This window comes from Malus domestica, chromosome 16, assembly GCF_042453785.1.
Source record: "Malus domestica chromosome 16, GDT2T_hap1".
In the NCBI taxonomy this organism is placed as follows: Eukaryota; Viridiplantae; Streptophyta; class Magnoliopsida; order Rosales; family Rosaceae; genus Malus; species Malus domestica.
In genome coordinates, this window is record NC_091676.1 from 12,435,702 (window position 1) to 12,460,858 (window position 25,157).

The following is a 25,157-nucleotide window of genomic DNA, read 5'->3' on the forward strand; positions in this document are numbered from 1 at the left end:
ACGTCAACATTTTATATTACTATTCATTTTTGTCTTATTATCTTTATAAAAAAACAATATAAAATGTTGACATGGTTTAACCGTGACCATATAAAATAGGAAGGCACAAGAGGACACCAGAAGTGGGAGGGCAGACAATCCTTATCCTTTGAAAAGGCACCCTATTTACATTGCCCGATGCCAAATTGCCAGTGATCTCTCTTTTTCCACCCTGTCTGCTAGAATCTGTCTTAATACTTGCAATCTTGGCGTTTGGAATTTGACCCCTTGCCATTTTTCATTTGCAAATTAAAGCATCAAAGGTATTGGATTTGGAGCCTTTGTTTTGAGATTGGCGAGCCTCTGTGTGAATTGGTTGGATCGTGTAGTTGTTTTATTTGGAGGAAATTCAAATTTTAATGTCCAAATCCCATTAGGGGCTAATACATAAGCCAATACCAAGTGCATTGGTTTTATCTTTTTGGGAAAATTTCAATGCATTTTATGTTGCTCAATGTAATATTTCAAGATTGGCAGCACACAATTGATATATCAATCCACATAAAATTGACATATTGATTAGAATTTCTATCTATCTTCAAATTTTGTTACGTGACTTTTCACTTAAAATTTGGTATGAAGTAAATGCAGTTAGACCCAAAATTTGACCAACACTTTGGGCTGCATGGCTTTACTAGAAACGATCTATAATTTAATTGTTTTCAGTGTGCCAAGAATATAGTCTGGTAGACCAATTATCATAATAAAAGTGGTTAGAAATTTTTTTCAAGTATTCATTCACTTGTATTATAACACTTGATGTACCGAGCTGTATTCTTAGCACATTGAAAAGTCTCACCATTTAGCTTCCTTCGTTTTGAGGGAAATAGAATCTGGGATAAAAAAAAGGACAACAAGCTTAAATAGACATTATTAAAATTTAAAACCGACCAATTAGTTCTCTGATGGTAAAATAGACTGTAAACAAATAAAATACTTATACAGTTAGTATGCGAATCAAAACCAATGAGACTGAAGTGACTATAAATACAAATGTACCAATTTATGTGTAGTAAGCAAGGTATAAAATATCGATGATATCGGAAATATCGATAGTCCAAAAACACGGAAATATTGATGGAAATATCGGGATATTATCGATATCGATAAAAATTGAATAAAAACCACAGAAATTGTAAGAAAAACTTAGAAATTTTAATTGAAACTTTGCAAGATGTTTATTTAGTCAATTATCTATTAGTTTATTACAAAAAATTGGAAGGAAATGCATTGCATGATGGATTTAACTGATTTAAGTTGATTATATAGCGAGCTGGCAAATATTGTGAGTGTAGAAAATATGTAGTAATTAATGAAAGAAGTTTAAACACACCATAATCATTTATATATAATGAATTAGTACAATATTTTACACTTTATACATTGCATGGTAAGATATATGAGTGACTTAGTATCACATAGAGTTCCTATGAGGTTCAAATTTTTCACTATCTTCATCATCTCTATGTGTAGAGTAAGTGTATTGTGAAGAGTAGTTATCAAATGATAAATTCCCAAAATAGTTTTGCATGTAATTGTTTTGCATGTGATGATCTGATACTCCACCTCTGAGAATGTGAAAGAATATCACGTGTGGCACACGGTTTTGAATGAAACCACCATTATTTTTGTCCATGGTATGAAATTGTACAAGTTGTAATTGTAAAAGTTGTCAGGGTTTTGAACTATTTGGATGCTTTTGAATGAAACCACCATTATTTTTGTCCATGGTCTGAAATTGTACAAGTTGTAATTGTAAAAGTTGTCAGTGTGCAAACCACACACACACATAGACTCTCGATCCTTCTCTCTTCTCTCTTCTCCCACACACACATATAGAGATCTCTCGATCATTCTCTCTTCTCCCTTCTCCCACACACACGCACAAAGACCTTAGTCTCTCAATCCTTCTCCCACATGGCCTTATGCTCATCCCTCGCCTTCCTCCTCGTCCGCGTATTCCGCCTCGTCAGCGCCGCCTCTCTCTCGAAAATCTCATCTCTCTCATTTCTCTTTGCATCGAGACCCACATACACACACGCACACCATCACACCTGCTGGAGGAAGACACCCATTGTCATCAGCAACCTTGTCTTTCTCCCTCTCCTTCTCGTCTTTGCAACTCGGCGAACGCATGAACCCTCCGGCTAGTTTCTTGAATTTATCCGGTTAGGTAAGCTTCGGGTTTACCTCTTTTTGTTCTAGATTGAAGCTTAGATGTGAAATTTAAGTTCTATCTTGTGTTTTTGCAAGGTTTTTGGGATGAAATCGGCTCGGGAATAGGCACACCCATCTCCGACGAGGCCGTGGGTGTTGACGAACTTTCCGAACACCTCCGACCGTTTCACGGCAAACAGAAATTATAAAAACATTCATTCGTCTTGTATTTCATTTTGATACCTAGATCGGAGTCTAGGGTGCACTTTTACAGTTGGCTGGAGCTGTAGAAGCTCTGGCGTTCTTCTCCGATTCGCACATCTCCAAAATATCATGATATTATCAGTAATATCGCGATATTGTCGATATTATCTATAATATCGTGATATTTTGACAAAACCTCAATGGATAAGTATTAAAATATCGGTAATTCAAAAAACCGATATTATCGGCGAAATATCGCCGATAATATCAGCATTTCATACCTTGGTAGTAAGTTATGGATTTTCTGTTTTTATCGTATAAACTTGCACAAGTAAAATGTCGGCATGTGCACACCGTAGCAATACATTGGACACCATTTACAATCAGTATCTAATGTTTCGTCCTTAAAAGCACAAAATGTTGGTTGACTGGATCCTAATGTTGATTCAGTCATTCTTTTTAGAATGCACTAAACACACAAAGTTTTAGGCCTTGATTTTTGTTTGTTTGCTTAGGTTAGCTGAAACTTGAAGTTGGAGGACTTGCGAGTGGTATATCACCAAAATGAAGCCATGATGAGCACCATGCTGCAACAACCAAGACTCTGTATTATAACATCCCAATTCACATAATAAAATATTGTCCGCTTTGGGCCACGTTCTTATGGAGTTGTACTTGGGCTTCCACCCAAAACACGTCTCACTATAGAAAAGTGGGCATGTACATATAAGGCACATCACCCCCTATTTCCCGAACGATGTGGGATCTCACACGTATTATAAGAATCTGCAACTCGGTGCATTGAAGATCCTCTAACGATATATATAGTGGAACCCTGAAGCTATTGAACATAGCGACGCAATATGTAAGTGAACTTTGAAATTTGGTAACATGTTGAATTGCAAGATGATTATTTCTTCTTATGTTGAAAATGCAAAATATATGAATTTTGATTTTCGTCGTAGGGCTGGCTAATAAAGTGAAGAAAAAAAAAATGCAAAAGAAAAAGGAATTGTTCGAACCAAACCGTATATAATTTGATTTGATATGGTATACTATGGTTCGGTTTCCTCAATGATTTTTTATTATTTGATACGGTACTGTCTATCAAAAGTAAAATCAAATTTGCTGACCAACCTAGCAACATTTGGGCCTTGGCAACTCATTAAACAAACATTCACATCCATGGCCCACCATTTTAGACACTCATGAGAATTGAGATGGGTTGGATCCAGCCAGCTCTTTCCTCCGATCCCGTGGGCCCCACTATCCTTTTGTCCCTATCCCTCGCCCATTTTAATGAGAGATTTTTTCCCGTGTCAAATTTTATTTTTTTAAATGGGTGATATTATCTATACTAGAAAAAACAAGTGTATTTAACTTAACAATAACTTAGTAATAATATGGTTCAAACTCATCAGTGTCAAAATTTTAAGCGTTAATTTACATATCATAGTATAAGTAAAGGAAAAAAAAGAACATTTTCGTTTTCCTCTCCCTCTAATTATATATATATATATATATATATATTAAACAAACGATATTATTTATATTAAAATATAAAGAAGTAGACTAAATTACACCTAACTATCCATAATAATATTATTTAAATTTATCTTTAACAAAAATCCAACAAAATCCCTCCATTTATAATTAAAAAGTTTCTCCGTCTTGACCCACACGGACTGTCCTAAAAATCCTCAAATGCCTTGCCTTTTGTTCTAATTGCTAAATCTACCCACCCCAGGCAAAACCCAAATTACTCCATTATCCCTAACGTGCGCGCCCTTCCACTCCGCCCAAAAAACGTCAAAACTGATGGTGACCAAAATACCCTTTTTCAAAAGGAAAGGTTACCCTCAATTATTGCGCTCGGCGTGCCTATAATCGTAATTTGAACGTCCCAGTTCTTTCTTTATTCGCGCACATTCCTGTGTTGCTCTACCTCCCTCACACGTCAAAGAAACACCCAAATCCACATTCTCAATCTTCCCTGATTTGATTTCTTCTGATTCTTTTCAATTTAATTGAACAGTTTATATCTCTTTTTTTATTTTTTCATCCGAACTTTAGAAATTTTTGGTTTTTCCGGAATTAATTTTCTAGTGCTGTCATTCTTCTGAGCTTTCGATCTCGACCGTTGGATTCCAATGGCGGCGGGATCAGTGGCGACCGCCGCCGGAGTCGCCGTGATTCTTTACTACGTGTTCAATCGGAGGGGAGCAACGAAAGAGGGCGGCGTTGAAGACGGGGACGACGACGGCGATCGGAGCGGAAATCTCTCGAAGATGAGATCGGCGAGGAAACGGCTTTCTCGGCGACCGGCTCAAGCGCCCGCCACGTGGGTCGAGTCGCTCACCACCTTGTCCGACACGCTCCGGTTCACCTACTCCGAAACGCTCGGGAAGTGGCCGATCGGCGACTTGGCCTTCGGCATTAAGTACCTCATGCGTCGGCAGGTGGGTAATTCGCTCAAAATTGGAGTCCTTTTTCTGCAAATTTCTCTCTTTTGGGGGTTTTGCCTCTGAAAGTTTCGTTATTTGCGTTTAAGTCCTTGCATTTTTGGTTAATTCGCAGGGTAACCTAAAAGTTGCGAGTGTGTATGCTGGTAGTGATAGTGTGCAGCTTAAAGGGTCTGGAATTATTGAGGAGTTGAAATATTACTTGAAGTTGCTGACGCTTTGTATGCTGTTCTCGAAGAAACCGTTTCCGGTGTTTTTAGAGTCAGGGGGTTTCTCTCAGGAAGATGTCCTTCTTCAGAAGCCCAAGGCCGGGGTTAGCAAGCTCTTAACTTACCTGCATTTGCCTACGGTTTATATGAAATTGTTCTACGGGTAATTGGATTGATGTAGATATTTAGTACCGCAGATTAGTGTCAAGGAACTGTGTAAGTAGGCGAATTTGTAGTTAAGCAAATAATACATACAAATAAATAAATCCATGGATTCCAGAAATCCAAAATATTACACTCAACCAATCCATAGATTCACACAAGAGCTGCCCATATTCCCCAGATCCACCATTTACCCACTTCTTCCTTCAAAACCGTGACAAGAATATCATATTTACAAGCCTTTAGTTCCATCACAACCAAAGTTTTCAACTTCGCGAGGCAGCTCTTGAGTAATTGATGCACAAAATGAGAGATGAATATCTGTGTTAAATTAATAGAATGATGATAGGCGAAAGATGAACATTTATTTTATTGGACGATTTATGAGAAGTGAAATATGTTCAATTTATTTTTTATTTTTTTTACTTACCTCTGTGTTTTGAGTAATTTATGGTCATGTCGCATACAATGGTCCTCACAATTCTATGTTCCTGTGAAAACCAGCTTTTAGTTTATTATTTTCTATAAAGTTTTGATTGATTCCTCTATTAATTAGAACAATTATTCTTGCAGCTTCTGAAGCCATCCTTCACAATTATACGTGATAGGAATTCAAAATGCTTCCTTCTATTAATACGTGGTACCCATAGCATCAAAGATACACTAACTGCTGCAACTGGTGCAGTAGCCCCTTTCCACCATTCGGTTTTGCATGATGGTGGAATAAGCAACTTAATCCTAGGGTATGCTCACTGTGGGATGGTTGCTGCAGCCCGTTGGATTGCTAAGATCAGTACTCCTTGCTTGCTTAAGGCTATTGGTGAATATCCTGACTACAAAATAAAGGTAAATGTCATTTCTTTATTTTAAAACAGCATGCCACTTTTTTCGCTTATTTGTCATTTCAAAATTGATCGTATGCTGTCTTGTCGCTTTTCCTGCTTATACCTGTTTTATGCCTGCTAATGTTGATATTTTCATATCAGGTTGTTGGGCATTCACTGGGTGGTGGTACAGCTGCGTTGTTAACATATATTCTTCGAGAACGGAAAGAATTCTCTTCAAGCAATTGCATTACCTTTGCCCCAGGTATGTCTGCTGAATTTCTTTTTGTTAATGGTTCTGCATTCCTTATCCATTTGTTCATGGAAATGCACCTATAAATTATCCATTTGGTCATGGAAATGCGCATATAAATCACATAGATATAATGTATTAAATATGGGTTGTTACTCTAAAAAAAACAGTGTGTGTGGGGGGGGGGGGGGGGGGAATATCATTTTATGCTTGTAGGTTCTCTGCTTGCTTTAAAATTGTTTCCTGATGTCTTCTGTCTTCTTTGTTAGAAAATGCTCATGTGCCAGTACCTAATTTTCATTTGCAGCTGCCTGTATAACATGGGAGTTGGCAGAATCTGGAAAGCACTTCATCACTACTATAATCAATGGCTCCGACCTGGTGCCTACTTTCTCAGCAGCTTCTGTTGATGACCTCCGCTCTGAGGTACTGTATTTTCTCCAGATTTGAATGGATGCATATTTCGTTCATTCTTGCTAGTCATGAATATAGTGCAGTTCTCATCTGTTAGACGTTTCCAGAATTCTCATTAGAATCTGCCATAATCAGGTTATAGCTTCATCTTGGTTAAATGATTTGCGGGATCAAGTTGAGCGCACACGAGTTTTGAATGTTGTTTATCGCTCTGCAAATGCTCTGGGTTCTCGTCTACCATCTATAGCTAGTGCAAAAGCGAGGGTTGCCGGTGCAGGTGCACTATTGCGGCCAGTATCCAGCAGCACGCAGGTAATCTAATTTTTCACTTATTTGATTGACTGTTGACTGTTGACTTGTAGTAATTTGGACGATGTCTTATGAAAAACTATTACTGAAGTGCTGCTACTTGACTCATTTGGTTGAACTAAATTATGCTGGTCCATCTGTTTAAAATTTAGGTTGTCACGGTCCTCACGGATCATCAATTTTTCGGTGCACCCTGCATCATTTTGCAATCTTGCTTCTACTTTATCCGTATTATGATTATGCTTCTGCTTGGTAACTTGCAGATTGTGATGAAGCGTGCACAAAATGTTGTTGTGAGAACCCATTCATCAATCTCATCGTGGTCTTGCATGGGTGCACGTCGACGCAATGTAAGCCCATTACTGAACTCTAAAGCAGACGATTTGCATGAAGATTCTCTCATATGTGAAAAGGATTCTGAATATCGGGCTGAAGGAGTAATTGTGGACCCAATGCTGAATAGCTTGGAATCTAGTTCTAGCGGTGGATTGGGTCATGATGACAGCGATGAAGAGGAGCAGCTTTTGCCAGTGAATAGAAATACTGCAACATCTACCGTTGAAGACATTACTGAAGGCGAGTTGTGGTATGAATTGGAGAAGGAGCTCAAGAGGCAGGAGGATGAAGTCAATGTCGAGGCCCGAGAGGAAGAGGCTGCTGCAGTGAAAGAAATAACCGAGGAAGAAGATATGCTGGTTGGTGTTGCAGAAAGCAATACGCCAATCTCTTCCTCGGATGTTTCAGAGAACCACCGCTTCTTTCCCCCTGGCAGAATCATGCACATCATATCAGTCCCTTCATCTGATGATACAAATTTAGATAACGACGGACCACCAGCTGAAGAACGCGTGGGCATATACGAGACACGTAGAGAACTGTACAGTAAGCTCCGACTTTCTAGAACGATGATTAATGATCACTACATGCCTATGTATAAGAAGATGGTGGAATTGTTGATCAGGGAACTGGAAAATGACGAATCCAGTAATTGTATCGTGTGAAAATATTAAAATCCCTTATGTTGCATGCCCTATCTGAGTGCGCTCTGTACAGTTCGATAACTTTAAGATTTTATATCTCTGTTTCTTGATCTATGGGTAGAAGTGCTTATATCCACATCCTTGACAAGTTAAGATGACAGAAGCACTTTTGGAATCAGCCATTTTACTTGAAGCTGTTGATTCCGCATGCTTGGCTTAGAGCCAACTCGGACGCTTATTCGGTACAAAATTTGCAAGTTGGACAGCATCTGGACTCAACTTTCATCCTAAGTCAATACAACGACGTCGTTTGTAGAACGACACGATTTCCTGTTTTTTTAACAACGTCATTTCTGTAGTTCTCTGTCCCTCCGCGTGCGTAATGATCACCACCACTCTCCATCTCTCGCTCCCTCATCCTCCGTCTTTTCACTCCCTGGCGCGCGGCGCGTGCTCCCACCGCCAACCTCTCTTCCTATCCCACCTCACCTTCCCGACCTTACACATCTCAAAAAACACTCCACTTCATCGGCTTCGACGATCATCTCCGATCGCCATGTCCTCCGATTCCGGCCGATCAAGCTCGCCGGCGACCCAACCGCCGCCAATGGAACTCAACGACGAGTCGGATTTCGAAACCATCGTCTCACCCGACGGCTACATCTCCATCTGTGGCTTCGGTTCCCTCCTCTCCGGTACGTACAATCTTCCCCATCGCCGTCGTTGTTTTGATGAATTTTTTGTCGTTTTGATGAGTTTGATGTTTGCGGGAAGCAGAGAGAAGCGCGAGGAGTACGTTTCCGGAGCTGATCAACTTCAGAGAGTCGCGGTTGAACGGCTTCCGGCGAGTGTATGCTCACATGGCTCCCATTTTCTTCGAGCGTGGCATTGCCAAGCCTGAGACCAAGGTAAAAAACAAAAATCAAAGAGAAATTATGAAGAAATTTTTACCCTTTTGTTTTTACTCTGTAAAGGAAATGCTGGGTAAATTCTAGTTGTTGAGTCTGTTTTTACTAATTTATAAATTTGGTAACACATTGCAGGAGATTGCGAGCTTGAGTGTAGAGCCATTTGAAGGGGAAAACCTTATAGTAACAGTGTTTGAGATTAAAAAATCAGAGGTATAGTTATGAAATTAGAGTTAAATTAATATGAAATTAGTGTTAAAATTAATATGAAATTAGTGCTAAATTAATATCCAATCCTTGAAAATTACAAGGAAACTTTGGTAATTCATTCCCAACTCATATGCTAAATCTTACATTGTTAACTTCAGATTCCAGCTTTTATCAAAAGGGAGCCGGAATTTCGATTCCTAGCTGTAAGTTGCTGCATTGTTTCTTGCTGTATCTGGTTGTTGGTAAGAAGAGCCTTAAAAAGAGAATAAAGGAAAGCTTAATTTGAATTTATTTGTTCCTGCTGTAGGTTGTGCCTGAATCACTTGATGGGAAGCCCTATGATAAGCGAGCGGTGAGAGTGCAACGTCTATATGAGATAGCAATAGCTTCAGTTTGTTAGGGCTTTTTGCCCTTCTCGTTTTGGGTTTAGTTTAGTAATTGGTGACGGTGGTTTGTTGATGTGGAATTAATGCAGGTTCTTTGTGCTCGTTATAGTGATGAAGAATTTTTCAGAGTTAGATGCAAAGGTAAACCTTCTATTGTGCTTAACATAACAGTGTATCCCAGTTTTCATTGGTAGTGAACAATAATGTCTATATAGTTAACTATTAGTTTTCGGATTGCATTGTTAGATATAAAGAAATATCCTTTATGCTTTGGTTTTAGCTCAATGATTGTGCTTACCTATCCAATCTATAATTCATCATGACGTAGTGCGGTTTTGATGCTAATTTGTGCTCTGGTATTTGTTTTGCTGGACTTCAGGAAGTAAGGAGATGTATTATGAGCTATTTGGACGATATAATATTGATAAGATTTGGCGAGATGACATCTTACCTTGTCGCACTTACCTTCGGCATTGGTAAGTACTAAGTTTAATAATGTGACATGTAATCTTATCAATAAAAGAAATCAGCTCATAGACCGGCTTAATTGCACATGAATGGACCTTGGAGTATATTTGAGTGATTTGATTCATTATATGGTTTCTTTGGCTTTTCTCAGTTTCATTTGTACGAATGTGTGATCGTAGAACAACATAAATAGTATCCTATTCGGTACAAATTTTGTTAGAACCTTCCTTTTCGGAATTTACTTTTGGGCTCTAAAATGAGCGTGAAAAGCATGCTTATACTCTGCTTTTAGAATATGGTTTCTTTGCCAGCTTCTCCTTGTATGAACTAAACTGTTTGAAACATGCCTTTGTAGTGTGTTAGCAGCAAAGAATCTGAGCGAGGCAGCATACAACAACTTCTTGGATCATACTTTTCTTGGAGACCGTAAAACGACTATCCGTGAGTACTTGGCTACAACAGGTTCGGGCATCATGGAAGAAGAGCCTCCAGAATCCCTCAAGACCCGTTATGGCGGTTAATATTAATAAATCAGACGAGACCATGTGTTTGCGAAGCCTTGTCTAATGTTTCTGAGCTTGAAAGTGATACATCGATTCTTCGAAAGCAGTAATTTGTGTCAATTCGTATCTGAAAGAAGCAGAGGGATTTAATGTTATGCGCTTGCCTTGTGACTTTTCTGTTAAGCTGTGTCATATGAATTTCATGGCTTAGAATGAGCAACATTTTTGTTGCACTTCCAACCTTTTAAAAATGGTACCCAAAATCCCTAAGGATTTCAGGGATAAAGATCGAGGAATCTTTTTACATAATTTGATTTTGTTATTGAACTGGGAGAATTAGAAAACGGAAGGTCTCGAGACGTCTATTAACATTGAGACGAGAAATAGTACTAGACAAAGAGCTGCTTGGTCAGTCAATGAGACCCTTTCCGAAGGATTTGCCTCATTTCTTGGACATGTTTGTACTTCACTTTTATTGGTTTGGCATCACACATTGCATTTTTTTTCTATAATGCAATGGACCATTGAGTACCTGAAAAATGAACTACCACATTTGAACAATGAGATCTAATTCCTACTATGCGATACCACGGAACATTGTAGCCGCATCCGACTTCATACTAGTTTGGTTAGCTGAAATTAACGGAAAAAAACTGGGACCGTAAAAAAGTGTTTCATAAACACATAAACAGCATTTTCACAATTTTATGTGAAAAAAAGCTAAAAAGCTGAAGCAGCAAAAGTGAGCTTCAAGAAACCGTTTCTCCAAAACACGGATGAATAGTGTCATTAAATGAATCAAATTTCCAAACGTACCCTTCCTCTTTCTCTCTTTATTGTATGAGAGCAAAATTTCAGACTTGAAAATTCAGCTTTGGTTCAGCGTCCTTCGGGGTGGTTTGGCAGTGAGGTGCTTAAAAAAAAAGCACCCATGAAAAAAAGCTGTGAGGGTTTTAGGTGTTTGGTAAACTGAAAAAAAAAGGCTTATTTTGGAAACTGATGTGAGAATAAGCTAAAATCAAAGGAAAAAGCTGAAGTTGCTATTTGCAGCTTTAGAAAACTGGTTTTTTTTCAAAGCACACGGAACTACAGTGCTCCTTTAATGAAAAGACTCACTATCAGACTTTTTTTTTCCAAAAGCACTTTTACAAAAAAGTTTACCAAACACTCTGCTGATTTATTTCACAGCCGCTTATTCTCACAGCAGTTTTTTTTCAAAGCACAGCAATACCAAACCAGCCATTCGACCTCACACCTCCTTCCTCCCACCTTTGATTGTTGCTCTTTCATCTCCATATCGCGTTCTCCCTCGTCCTCCCGTACTTCGTTTAAAACAATCACAACTCTTCCTAACGGTTTTTCTTTTAAGTGTACAAAAAGGCTCAAAACAGATATAGTTGCAACTCCAATTTCCCGAAGGTTAGACAAACTTATTGACCAGAAACAAAAAAAAAAAAGGGTAGATAAACTTTGTCCCACATCGACGAGCGAAGTGGTGGAAGGTTAGAAGCTGGCTATAAGTAAAACGATACGGCACCGACCTTTAACTAATCTGTCCTGTCAGGGGGGAAGGATGACTCGTCAATGATCGTTAAAGTGACGGCGGGTCGTGCCAACACCTATTCGAACACACAACGATTCGTACGTGCTAGATCCACCCTACTTCGGTGGACGTGCACGTCAATTTTTGAAAGCCTCGCTCTTTGTGGTGGGGCTCCAATAACTCTGAATGGATATCTTAACCAAGAAAAATACCACCAGCCATTTCCTGATACGTGTATTTTCATACTGTATACTTCATTAGGAATCAAAACATGTAATTATATTAAAATTTATTAGGAATCAAAACTAAAATTGTAATTATATTAAAATTTAGATATGTGTATTTCATTAGTTCTCAAACTATAATTCATATTAAAATTCAAAGTTCTAAAGAACGTTAGGTCATCTCCAATCGATGGCTGATTAGATAGCTCGTTTTAGCCTTCTGTCATTCCAAGATTCTCCAAGATATTAATATTTTAATGAACAGTACATGGCTATATTTATCTCCGTCTCCAACCGAGAGCCAGAGGGCCAGAGGGCTCGTTTGAGCCATTTCACAAAAAACCGTCTCCAACCGAGGGCCAAACATAATTTATTATGTTTTTTAAAATGTTGTTTAAGTTTCATGTTGTATAATTTTTATGTTGGTTAATGTTATTTAATGTTGTTTCATATTGTTTAATGTTGTTTCATGTTACTTAATTTAATTTAATGTTGTATAATGGCTTAGGAAGTTATAGGAAAAAAAATAGAATTTAAAAAAATATGAAACAAATTTTGTGAAATAGAAGTTATAGAAAAAAATGGAATTTAAAAAAAATATGAAACAAATTTTGTGAAATAGAAGTTATAGGAAAAAATAGAAGTTATATGAAAATTTTTGTAAATAAAAAATAATAATAATAATGTTAAAAAAAAAATCAAATCAAATGCAACGGCTAGTAGCCGTTTCATTTGAATTTTTTCTTAATAAATCCTGTTGGTTATAACCAACAGGAATAACAAAACATTAAAAAAAAAAAGCCAACCTGGGGCTGGCTGGCTGGCCGAAAGCAGCCAGCCCTTTGAAATTCCGTGGGCCCCTTCCCAGATTCCCGAGCCCTTTGGCCTAACCCTCGGTTGGAGACGGTTTTAGGGTTTTTTTTCGACCCTCTAGCCCTCTGAACCCTTTGGTTGGAGATGGCCTTAGGTGTTGGTCAGGTGACAGATTGAGGTTTAGCACCTAGGTGATTACGCTAGGGATTTAGACGAACTAAGCGGATTTAAGTAAATTTTGATATATCATAAATAAGTGTATTTATACTTAAAAATGTGCATAATTGTATTGAGATATATAAATTGCAAATAAAATGATATATAAATTATAAAGTATTGAAAAATATTGAGAACATGAGGACCAATTATATAATGAATATTCAATTGAGTATTCAACAAGTCACTTACATGTTATTGGAAAAATAAAATGCAAAATAAAATTTAACAATTTTTTGTATAAGTGAAAGTCACGACCTAAATGGGTGTAGGCGGGCTAGGCAGATGCTTAGGAGGGCTAAGCAAAAGCCTAAGCAGGTATATGAGCTATTTCTTAATTTTCAAACGTCTAGGAATTAATCAGGGTAGACCACTGCCGCCTAGTGCTTAGGCAGGGCATAAGCGGCACCGGCGTGGGTTTTTAGAACAATAATTATATTAAATTTAACTTTTGTTTTGTAATTATTTTAGAATTTAACTATTTTTTGTAAATATATTAAAATTTAACTACTTTTATTCTTTTGTCAGTATAATTAAAATTTTAATTTGCCAACAAAAAATAATTAAATATTTACTTTTGCAAATTATGTGACGTCAATAAAAATGATAAAGTTGCTATGTAATAAGTAAGTCCTCCACAACTATTCTGACATTTCATTGGAACAATACAATGCCATAAGTTGGATTTGGATTCCATCCGGATCCAAATTGTGGGGATCATAGAGATTCTCACGTCTTAGCCATTCATCCGGCATCATGAGGTCAGAAATTATTTTACAATAAATAGCTTGGATGTGAGGATCCTCTTCCCCATAGGTTATCCACAAGAGAACCATGTGCAGGCATGCTAAATTATGATGGAAAATATAGTAAAATACGGAAAGGTTGCAGTAGGTGAAATGTCTAAAAATGTGTATTACACGTTGGAAGTTTAAAAAACATGCAATTTATATTTCCAATCAAAATTCGAAACACGAAGAATGGAGGAAAGAATGAAGTGATTTTATTAGACTATTGTTCCCAACTACATTCTTTAAACAGTGACATGGAGGGCTTGAGCCCTCCTCTTTCTCTATAACTTTGATCAACAAATTCGCCGGACAAATGTTTTCCTTTCGAAACACAATATGTGCACAATAATATATCCAATGCTGGAAGGCGGCCGGAGATGGTAAGCTCGAATTACTTCAAAATCGTGTTCAATGAAAAACTTGAGGAGACGCGTAATACTCGCTCTCGTTGAAAACAGGTCTCAGATCTTCTTTCAACATGAAATCCAAAGGGAAAGAAACAAGATGGCCCTTCACAGACTCTAACCTCTCCATGGGATTCGCTCTCTGCACATCTCCATTTTGAAATGATTCTATCTGGTCAGGAGCAATTCCCAAGTCGATGGTTGTGTGTCCAATTCTCTCCTTCCAGAAGGCTATGCTTTGCCTGAATGCAGCTCTGCGCGACCATGGCGGGATTGGGCAAACAACTTGTTAGCAAAATGAGAAAAACGCAAGGGATTAGAGGAAGGTTAGAGATGCATATACCTGGACTGTATAAAATCGTTTGGTATGCAATAAAACACATCTTGGTAGATTGCGGTATTTGTCTGTCAAAAGGAATAAAAAAAAATGAGTATATTTGTTAGATGCAAAGCAGCGTATTCATCATGATATTTTTCTCCTTGTTTTTCTCACCTTTGCAGTTGCCATCCAGATGTCCTTGTAAGTTGAATCAACAATTGGGTCGATTATTTGACTCATCTGACAACAAAATGAAAAATGTACAAAGACAATCAGGATAAGTGACACCGGGTTTTTTGAGATTCACAGTATCATAGTCAGTACAACTGTGAATTAAAAATCGACAAAAAAGCAAAAAAAAGGAACCAACAAAACTAGATTTACTAACCTCTGTAGCACGAATACCAAGGTGTTCAGACCACAGTGACAAGCGAAGACTCAACGAAAACTTTCCAGCCTTCCATGGCTTTCCTCCCATAACTGAATTAATCATCTCTTTATCTTCAATAAGTAGACCAATCTAAGATACAGAATAACGACAATTAATGGAAGCAACCATGCATGTAGAAGAGAAGCACAAGGAAAGTCATGTTTACGCAGGAGACAATATATACTGAAACCGTACTACATTTACAATTCTGTGCTTATACGCTCAGTCAACATTCTGTTGCATTTTATTCAGTCCAAATGCTTTACCAAGTCATTTTGTGCACTTCGGCCATGCATAACTTCTGTAGTATATAAAGCAAACACACTTTCCAACTTCAAGATTTTAAGGGTAAACTGCCGTTTGACCACCTGAACTATTACCCCATTTGAAATTGACCCCTTAACAATATTTTTGGTAAATTAACCCCCTGAACTATTTGAAATCAGCCAATTAACCACTCACCGTCAGATTCGATGAAATCTCATCCAATTTGCCGTCAAATATTGCACGACTTTACCCTCAAGAGTGAACGACGTATTGGTCATGTGCCAGCATTTGACAAAAAGTGGATGAAATTTCATCGAATCTGACAATGAGGGGTTAATTGGCTTATTTCAAATACCTCAAGGGGTCAAATTCAATTGGGGTAATAGTTCGGCAAACGGCAGTTTACTCAGATTCTAAGGCACCGTCAAATGTATAGTAAGATAATACAGGAGAAACCACAGCAGGAGAAATACCTCAGAGTCTCTTGAACCAAGCAAACTCCTATCATTGATGTTAGCTGATCCAATTAAAGTTGTGCAATCATCGACAATCATGATTTTACTATGCACATAGACCTGCAGTGCCAATAATAATATAACAATGATGTATTCATTAGGTGGAAGCTATAAAATTTGACAAACATATTACTAATGTCTTACATTGGAAAGAGATACACAGGCAGACATGAAGTTACATTGATGCTAGGGAATTACCTGACTACAGGCCACAGGACCGCCTTCATAGAGTTTACCATAAGATCTAAGGCCATAGAAGGAAATGTAATCATGCATCTTTGGACCAAGAATTTCATTAAGATTGTGCAATATTGAATTCTGTCCTCTGCAAATGGTTCGATATTGCCAATGCATAACAGCTCTCACAGATGCTGCACCAGCATCATCCATACCTCCCTGTTCCACCACTAAATCAGTAAGAGGAATACACGGGCAGATACATTCAAGATGTTATAGATTTGGACAAGATCTGGAACCTGGAAGCCGGGTATGAGCGGAATGACAATTATAACTCTAAAAGGCTTCTTATCATTGTATGCTCGCATAATACGTCGAAATAAAGCTTCTAAAACACGATTCCGTATAATTTCATCTCCTGAAAGACCTGATATAAAAAATTGATTCTGGGAAGAAGTTGGCAAAAAGTAAAAGGATGTCAGAAAAATAGTTATACCAAAGTCCCTTGCAGGATACCCAAAAAGATCAGAAAGCATAGACTGCATGGTGCAAAAAGCATCCACAAATAATTAGAACAGTCCTGGCCTGTCCCCTTGGGATTGGGAAAAAGGAAAGAGATGTTCTCATCATAGACTCAATGCTGACGAAATTGACAAGAAATTTCATATATGACTACTAGCAAATTCAACTCATGGAGCAATATTTTTTTTTTTTGGAATAAAAATCTCATGCAGCAATAATGCTTGTCAAATTGTTGATAAAGTTTTGAAATACTCTTTATTTTTAGCATATGCTTCCTGAAATATATGATATATCAGTATGTCTAAATTATCACATAAGACATACTTACATAACAACATTGAAATACATTAGGTAGGGGTTTCCTATATTCGCAAAGTAAAGAAAATTGAGGAACATATTTACCTCAATGTAAATGAAGTGTTCGGACTTATCTATCAGTGAGCAATAAGCATTGTGAATGCTCTCTTCAACTTGGCTTGTTCCTGCTGACCACTGACTGACACTTCTAATAACCTGAAAGTGAGATGTTTGTTAGGAACATACAGGATGCAAGGTCCATTATCACAATCAAACAGTAAGAAACAGAAACATTTACTACACACTAAATGATTAAACACTCTGACACTTCTGAATATCACCTCCTCCGGAGGTTTATTGAGTACATATCCCCTTGGAATCTTAACTTTGTTTAAAATTCTATAGGCACTTCTTTTCCCAGTTCAATTCCTAAGACATTGTTCTAAGCAGTAGGTTCCTCAAGAAGGTTACTTGATACTTAAGACACAGCTATCACCAAATAAATAACATCAAAATAGGAAGATGGCAAATAAGAAATTAGAAGCCAAGTAGAAATGACATTTGCAAATATATTGAATTTCAAAAAGACAAAGGAGTTCTGTTCACCTGGCATCGACATGAGCAACAAGGGCCAACTTGTCCCGATTCATCTGTGAAACCACCCTTGTTGCCCCTTTCTTGTGTTTCCCACCACTCTGGATCCTTCATGCCAGGCTGTGCCACCCCGTCAGAAGCCATTTTTCCATGTCGAGCCAGAGAATCAAGGTCATCTACAAAGCCTCTCATGGGCGTATCAGGACCTACTGGTGCAATTTTTAACTTCCGGAAAGGGAAAGCAAGATTGTTGCTAACCCTGCTTGGCTGATCAAGGAGATCATGAGGAGAGTCTGTCACATTTAGTTTTGTGTCTTCATTTGGACAATCCAGCCCATCAGCTTCTTGGGGTATAAGAAGCGGAATATCTTGACAGGATGATATCGACGACAAGGAATCTGTCCTTTTATGCTCTTTGTGATTATTAGCGTTCTTACTTTCAATCTCCATCTCTTGGCTTCTTCCCATGTAATGAGGAATGACCATGTGGTGCTGCGGCATAAGTAGTGGAATTGCTTGTTCGTTTGGAGCCTTATTTCTCTGAAAAAATACATGACTTAGGAATAGAACATAACTTATTATAAACCAAAAATATACCATCCTAGCAGAATATAAACCTTTGCATAGTTCCAGCGCTGAACAAAATGTCTAGCCACGTCTCGGCAAGGTGGTCCCCAAAGGGCACAGTGAACATCATGCCAGGGCATACGAGGATATTTTCCACGATCCAACTCATCTTTCATTGTATCCTCCCATGAATTTGGTTCAGATTCCCTGACAAGATTATATTACAAAAAACATATTTCACAACAATGGAATCATTTCAGAAAAACAAAGAAAAGATACAAAGCAAAACAAAGAAAAACAAACATATTTTCACGACGAGGTTTCTGTCATTATCTGAGGATAGTTGTCAATGCATTATCCCAGTGTAGACAAGAAGCTCACCTCGGGTTGTAATAGTCCTTTCCAGGCCATATCGAAGGAGGACAATCACCCACTTTATGCTCAGCAGTATCGTAACGACCAAAGCATAAATCCAGACCTCCAAGAAAGCAAATCTGATAATCAACAATGACAAGTTTTTCATGGTGCGACCTAAACGTAACAAATATTTAACATCAGAAGCAGAAAAAGATTACATGATAGGAGAGTTCCAAGAGACTTTCTGAATAAGTAACACAACATCTACAAATTGATTTGCAAGTACAGCACATACCATAAGTAAACACCACTTGAAAAGTGGTCAGGATAACGTAGTACTCTCACATTCTCATGAATCCCAAGTAGTTTTCTCTTGCTATAAACACTGTTGATTTTCAGAGCAAGAGCTACCTCTTTATAGAGAAGAATGTATATCTGCAGACATGTTTCAGTGTCAAAAAATTAGAAAAAACGTTTAAATCTTATTTTAATGAACTGTGTTTAAGTCATTCATAGATGATGAACATGCAAAGAATTCGAGTCTTAAGTCAATTCATAGATGACAATCATGTAAAGAATTGGAGTTAAAGATTGCTTAAAAGTAAGGTTCACCTGAACCCCTTCCTTAGCTTTTGCTTCCAGCAAAGAATCAAGTCTAGAAGAAGCATGAGCATGAAATGGACGCCGCAGGTACAGTTCTGGACACAGCCACCAGCCACAAATAAATATCTGCATGGGGCTTTCATTAATCAAACAGAAGAAAATGTAACAATCATCTGAAAAGTACCCAGAAACTGAAAGGAACATACCTCTGATTTTGCATCCTCAATTGCCGACGCAATAGCTTCAAATGCTGACTGACCATCTATAAACCATTGAACCTGACTACCATCTTCAGTCAAACCTCTCGGAGGTGCAAAAGAGCCAAAGCGGTGAGGATGACACCAGCCCTCTGGAGGCCTGAGTCCAGCATCATTGATTGAGGCAACCCAATCTTTTACTTTGGCACCACTCTTAACTCTCAAATTAATGCTCCGGTTTCCACAAGCCACCTTTTCAAATTTCACTTTATTTATCAGAAATTGTCGGGACATTCATTTATTAAACAGATAGTGCCCGCGACAACAATACAAATGAGGGAAAGGTCTTCTTGAAAACATAGAAATTTGTCAGCCACCAGCAAATTGTGCATGTTATTTATTATTGACTAAGAAATGTAAAATTGGCTAACAGGGGTGAAGTTAGTAGTCAGAATTCTGCCTGGTTTAAATTTTTAAAGTATTAACAATAACTCACACAGTTGCATCCTAATAGTGAATGCACATGCAAATGAACATAACCCATAATATCTAGACTGCCCAGTGTAAAAGCAAAATGCACAACCATCTGATAGATTCAGTTATACGCAGACCTACTTAACTGGAAATTCAGGAAGAATTCGCAGAAAGTGCAGTTTTACAAATCTGGAGCATCAGATATAACCCCGGAAAAACATAAGGCCCAAGTAACACTAACCTTAAATGCATGACGTAAAGGATTCCGCTCTTTTATTTCTTTTGCCAGTGATACCTGGCCATCCCCATTTCCATCTGAGACTGGTAGTACATCAAATACTATTATATCTAAAGGTTGGGTATCAAAAGGATGCGCCAGCAAGGCCAAGAATCCTGGTTTTAATACAGCCCAAACCTGCAGAAAATCAATTAGGGGGTAATGCAAAAATAACGGGTGATAAACATACCTTAATCTAAAGAACTTAAAAGGATGAGGAGGTTATGCATAAGATATCTCTCAATTGGTATACCAATTGTCCAAAAATAATAAAATCTTCTGTCACTCGAATCCAATCTACATTTTGACTCCCACCAACAAAAAGCCTATATTTTGTTGAGTATCTAAGAACTCACAGCTCTCTTTGAGTTAATTAAACTTTACTAGACAGATTACTAATATGACTGGAGAGTTAACCACCATAACTTTGTCACCAATGTGCTCAATTTTCAAGTGAATATAAAAGAGAACTTATCAAAAGGAGGACTTCTTACCTTTTGCCAATTGTCATTACAGCAATTAAACCAACCACACGCACAACATTTCCTGGTACTATCATCCTTAAGAATTTTCGGAAGATGCTTCACCATCACATAGTCTTCTTTTAGCTTAGGGCCATATTCTGGAGAAAATGATAACATCGAGACCTCCAAGAACTTGCAGACCTACAATACAATAATTATTGAAGCTTAGACACTTAATAAGCAAACTGAAAAAAGCTAAAAGCAGTGGATGTTCATTCAAAGAACACGGTTGATTGTAGATAATTTAAATTCAAAAACTAGTTATTTACATTGACACATGTGATTGGCATTTAGAGAACAAGCACCAAGCACACCTCTCGAGAGTTCACAATGTCCATGTTTCCAAGAAAGTGATTTAGATACCCTTGCATTGCAACCTTTGATCTCTCCGCAATGGATTGATCCCTACCCAGCGCTGGCCGGATGATTGGAAGAGCGGCGCTAGATGGAACATCTCTGAACAAAAGATGCAACTATAAGATTTATGAAAGTAATTAGGGAAAAGGTACACAACACATATAAATCTAACACGTAGTGACCTGTTTTTAGCACTTTCATCGTGCTGCAGGGGAACAGTCTCATCATCCTCATGATCATGCACCACATCTGTGTGATCTCCTATTCCTAGATTTTGAAGCCATTCTCTAACCTTTAATATAATGTTGCAAATGGGATTAATCTCCTAAACATTCCGAAATATGCAGCGAACTGCCAAGGTGCATACAAGAGTGAAAATACAAACTGGCATTACCCTTACAAACTCAAACGATAAGGAAAAAAAAAAAAAAAAACAAAGACCTGTTCTTGCTTCTCCTGAATTTCCTCGAAAAATGCACGTTTCTTCAATGCGAAATGCAAGTAGAATACATGTGACGGTTTCTTCACTAATCGCCACTTAAACTAATCAAGGTAGAAAAGCAAAGAAAAACACATAATTAGGCCATGATAAATCTTAAATAGTAATCTGCAGAGCAAACTTCACAAGTTGATATTATACAGAAAATTCGAAAGGAGTGAACCCAATTAGGATATAACAGCCCAATTTTTACAAAGTCAACAGAAATGCAATGATTCTAGAAGATTCTATCAACTTAAAGTTGACGACTTTCTTCTTTTTCTTTCTTAACATCCAGATATTGAATTTTCTCTCGTCTTATCTCAATTTTCTCGGCAGCCAAACACACAATTCAGATTGAGAGCTGAAATTGAAGCAGGCGATCTCAGGCGAACAGAAACAGAGGATTGGACAAAAGCATGAAGAGATTGATTGATAGAAAGAGAGAGAGAGAGAGAGAGAGAGAGAGAGAGAGAGAGAGAGATCGGAGTTGCGTGCCTGCTTGTATTGGAACTCGATGGTGTAAGAGAGAAGCACGGGGCTAATATCGCCGGCGTCGGGACGGGAGACGGAATCGATGGTGGCGCTCGGCAACTCATCGAAAATCCGAGCGGGCTCGAAGGACGAAAGACGGCAGAGAAAGGAGGAAGGCGACACGGCCGACTCCGATCGCATTTGGAGGTAGCGGGACCCGCCGCCCGAGATTAACTGGTCCGATTCCATTTTCCGGTTTCGATCACTCGGAGATTGATCTCAAAATTTGATCCACTTTTGTTGTAATTTGTTTGTGTAGGATATGATTTGAATAAAAATTAGAGGTAGAAGAAAATGCAATGACATTAATAAAAAAATGGAGAAATAATAAAAGATTTTGGGGAGGGAGGGAGACGGAATTGGTGGGGAGTCACCGCTCGCCACAAGCAACGACGTCTAAAGGAGGGAGGGGAATCCTCTTCAAAAGTGGAAACTTTATTTGGTTTATCGAGGTTGCAAAATACACTAGGTGCTAGGTGCTAGACGGTTGGAACTTGTCGCTTAGGCGGTTAGGTGAAGCTTAGGCGAATTAGATAGATTTAAATAAATTTATTATATTTCGTGTAAATAAGTATATGTTTATATTTAAAATGTATATAATTTCATCATAAATTAGAAATTAGAATGATATATATATATATATATATATATATTATGAAGCATTGGAACGTTATGAAAACATGGAAATTAAACATATAATATGTGTTTATTTAAGTGTTCAATAAGCCTATTACAATTTATTGGAAATAATAAAATGTAAAAGGAAAGTTATTTATTTTCTATCCAAGTGAGTCGTAACTTAGACAGGTGTTTAGGTGGGTCTGGACGGGTTAGGCAGTCTAGGCGGGCGCCTCAACAAGTCTATGCGCACTATCTTAATTTTCAAACGTTTAAACATTAATTGGACGGTGACCCACCTAGCCTAGACGGGGCCTAGGCGAAGCCTAAGTGGGAATTTTTAAAACAATGTGGTTTATACGTGGAGTTGTAGGAAGTCCGGGTTTCGAATCAGACAATTAGAAGCAGGTTTTAAATTATGGAACTTTAACGAAAAGCTCTCGGTACTGTTCACTTTAACAAAAAACCACATTTTTACACTAAAAAATCAATCCTAGTACTATTCATTTTACCCTTTATTTTGTCCTTATCGTTAAAACTCAAAGTTTTCGAGTTATTTTCTTTAGTTTTCCTATTAAATTAACTTCCAACAATACCAACCCATGTGTGTTATGTCCCATCTACTATTTCATTTATAAATTTATAAATCTTATTATCTTATTACGATCTAATGTGATATTTATTTTCATTAAGAGGTTTTAAATTCAATTCGCATCCAACAAGAATGCACTTTTTTTAAATAATTGAAATCGTTTTTCGATCATCAAAATCGCTTCTTACCATGTGTTGATGCACAAAATTAGTGAGGACTTTGGTACAACAGAAAATGTTAAGTTTGTGACCTTCGCTAGATTGCTCCGGTCACTAGTGTGAATAAGTAAGTAAATGGATAGGGACAGGGAAGCAAACACAGGATGTACGTGGTTCATCCAGATTGGCTACGTCCGCGGAGTAGAGGAGTTCTCATTAATTGTGAAGGGTTTACACAAGTACATAGATTCAAGCTCTCCTTTAGTGAGTACTAGTGAATGATTCAGTACAAATGACATTCGGAAATATTGTGAGATAATGATCTCTATTTATAGAATAGAGTTTCTAGTTTCATTCTGACATTGACACGTGTTGTGTTGTGATTAGCTTCTGATGTTGACACGTCTTGAGCTATGATTGGCTTCTGATGTCGACACGTGTCGCGCTGTGATTGGCCTCTTGGTTGTAGGGAAACTCTTCTGGGTCTTTGACGGTATAACGTTGACCGGTGCTAAGTAGTTTCGGGATTGGTTAAGTATGGTACAAACAATGTTCCCCTAAGTTCTCGAGTTAGGGAAACTCCTCGGTTGGGGACTTGCAAGATCCAAGCCATTGAGTAATCACGAAACTTCTAAGTACCGAAGTGTGGTATCATTTTCACTTGCCTTATCTGTTTAATACGTAGATGTGGCATCTTCTCTGGAAGTACTTTCCTCCATCCAGGGATGGTATCTTTAACCGATGAAGATGCACAAGGTAATGTATCAATTTCACTTGAAGCTTACTTGTAGTTTCGGGCTTGGTCAAGTGCAATACAAAACCCTATAGTATGAGTCCCCCAAGTCGCTGAGCTAGGAGATTTGCCGAAAGAGGTAACAGACAAGGTAAGCAATCAGACTTCCAAGCAAGCAACCTGAATCGGAGGTTCCACAGGCTTATTCTTGAACTGGGCTGGAGGGTTTTCTGATTTCCTCCAGAGTATAAGGCCGACTCAAGAATTTGAGGGTCAAACAAGTCCATCAAATCAAGAGTGCGTTCGACCTTGATGATATGAGATACTTTTGCTGTTGACGAAGTAATAGATGAATCGGCATGTGTTTTGTTGCGTTTGTCTCCACATGCTTCCTTGTATCCTTCTCACTTGCCCTATCTGTTCCTCAGGCAGATGTGGTATCTTTTCTGGATGCATAAGATGTTGAAGATGAGTACTCAAGAGTAATGCTAGGTAAGTAATCAGGCAAAGGGTTCCAGGCAGTCAGTTCCTGACTGGAAGCTTAATTCCAAGTGCTGACTGATTGCTCTCTTTCTCTTTGTCTTGCAGGTAAGAACAAGGGCAAAGGAAAAGACAGGGAAAAAGCATGATATGGGATACTCTTGCTTTTGACCATGATGATATGAGATACTCTTGCTCTGGTGTGGCTGGTTTGCATAGGTATTATTAGGGGGGAAGAAAGCTGAGTATTTCGAGAGGCTTCGTTGAGAGTGCCCTCTTAGATATGAGGAAGGGTTGAGCATGTTTACAGGTCTGCCTGTCCGTGGAAGATGAAGGTCGACATATATAGGAGTCTCCCTAACAACAAGTAGTAATGTTATTCCTTTACCCTTCTTGGTCGTAGCAATATAGTGGGAGATGCAAGCTTCACGTGTTTTAACTTTGTCAAAGCTCTTTGAAAAAGTGGTATGTGGTATCTGGAAAGCTGATGTTGCGTGTGAAGATTGCAGACAAACTTTATCCAAGGAAATCTAGCTCTCGAAGTTTGGAGAGCGATGCCTCTTCGATTTTCGAATAAGCAATCATGTCGGGGATCTGGCTCTCGAGAT

At 38.1% G+C, this 25,157-nt stretch overlaps 3 protein-coding genes across 4 annotated transcripts; 2 read left to right on the forward strand and 1 right to left on the reverse strand.

The window, feature by feature from the left end:
* Positions 1-2,821: 2,821 nt before the first annotated feature.
* Positions 2,822-8,064, forward strand: LOC103416773 (uncharacterized). Its single transcript, XM_008354995.4, has 7 exons — positions 2,822-4,859; positions 4,978-5,175; positions 5,807-6,079; positions 6,220-6,322; positions 6,618-6,736; positions 6,860-7,036; positions 7,297-8,064. The coding sequence occupies exons 1-7, from the start codon at positions 4,551-4,553 to the stop codon at positions 8,032-8,034; spliced, it is 1,917 nt and encodes a 638-aa protein (XP_008353217.4). The 5' UTR covers positions 2,822-4,550; the 3' UTR covers positions 8,035-8,064.
* Positions 8,065-8,394: 330 nt separating this feature from the next.
* Positions 8,395-10,643, forward strand: LOC103403713 (uncharacterized). Its single transcript, XM_008342549.4, has 8 exons — positions 8,395-8,708; positions 8,791-8,921; positions 9,057-9,134; positions 9,290-9,334; positions 9,439-9,483; positions 9,607-9,658; positions 9,897-9,993; positions 10,341-10,643. The coding sequence occupies exons 1-8, from the start codon at positions 8,396-8,398 to the stop codon at positions 10,504-10,506; spliced, it is 927 nt and encodes a 308-aa protein (XP_008340771.3). The 5' UTR covers position 8,395; the 3' UTR covers positions 10,507-10,643.
* A 3,622-nt stretch (positions 10,644-14,265) lies between these two features.
* LOC103403715 (phospholipase D zeta 1) lies at positions 14,266-22,470 on the reverse strand. Of its 2 annotated transcripts, none has more exons than XM_008342551.4 (20): positions 21,933-22,470; positions 21,398-21,499; positions 21,139-21,248; positions 20,914-21,055; positions 20,570-20,740; positions 20,040-20,213; positions 19,334-19,576; positions 19,137-19,253; positions 18,820-18,959; positions 18,549-18,698; positions 18,218-18,374; positions 17,613-18,140; positions 17,112-17,222; positions 16,487-16,633; positions 16,209-16,406; positions 15,969-16,070; positions 15,187-15,318; positions 14,973-15,038; positions 14,823-14,884; positions 14,266-14,733 (listed from the first exon to the last, which is right to left on the reverse strand). In XM_008342551.4, exons 1-20 carry the CDS (start codon positions 22,155-22,157, stop codon positions 14,484-14,486), a joined length of 3,327 nt encoding a protein of 1,108 aa, XP_008340773.3. In that variant the 5' UTR covers positions 22,158-22,470; the 3' UTR covers positions 14,266-14,483. The 2 variants fall into 2 exon arrangements, with proteins under 2 accessions (XP_008340773.3, XP_008340774.3); XM_008342552.4 differs by having other exon boundaries at positions 20,869-21,055; positions 21,933-22,385.
* Between the last annotated feature and the right edge of the window lie 2,687 nt (positions 22,471-25,157).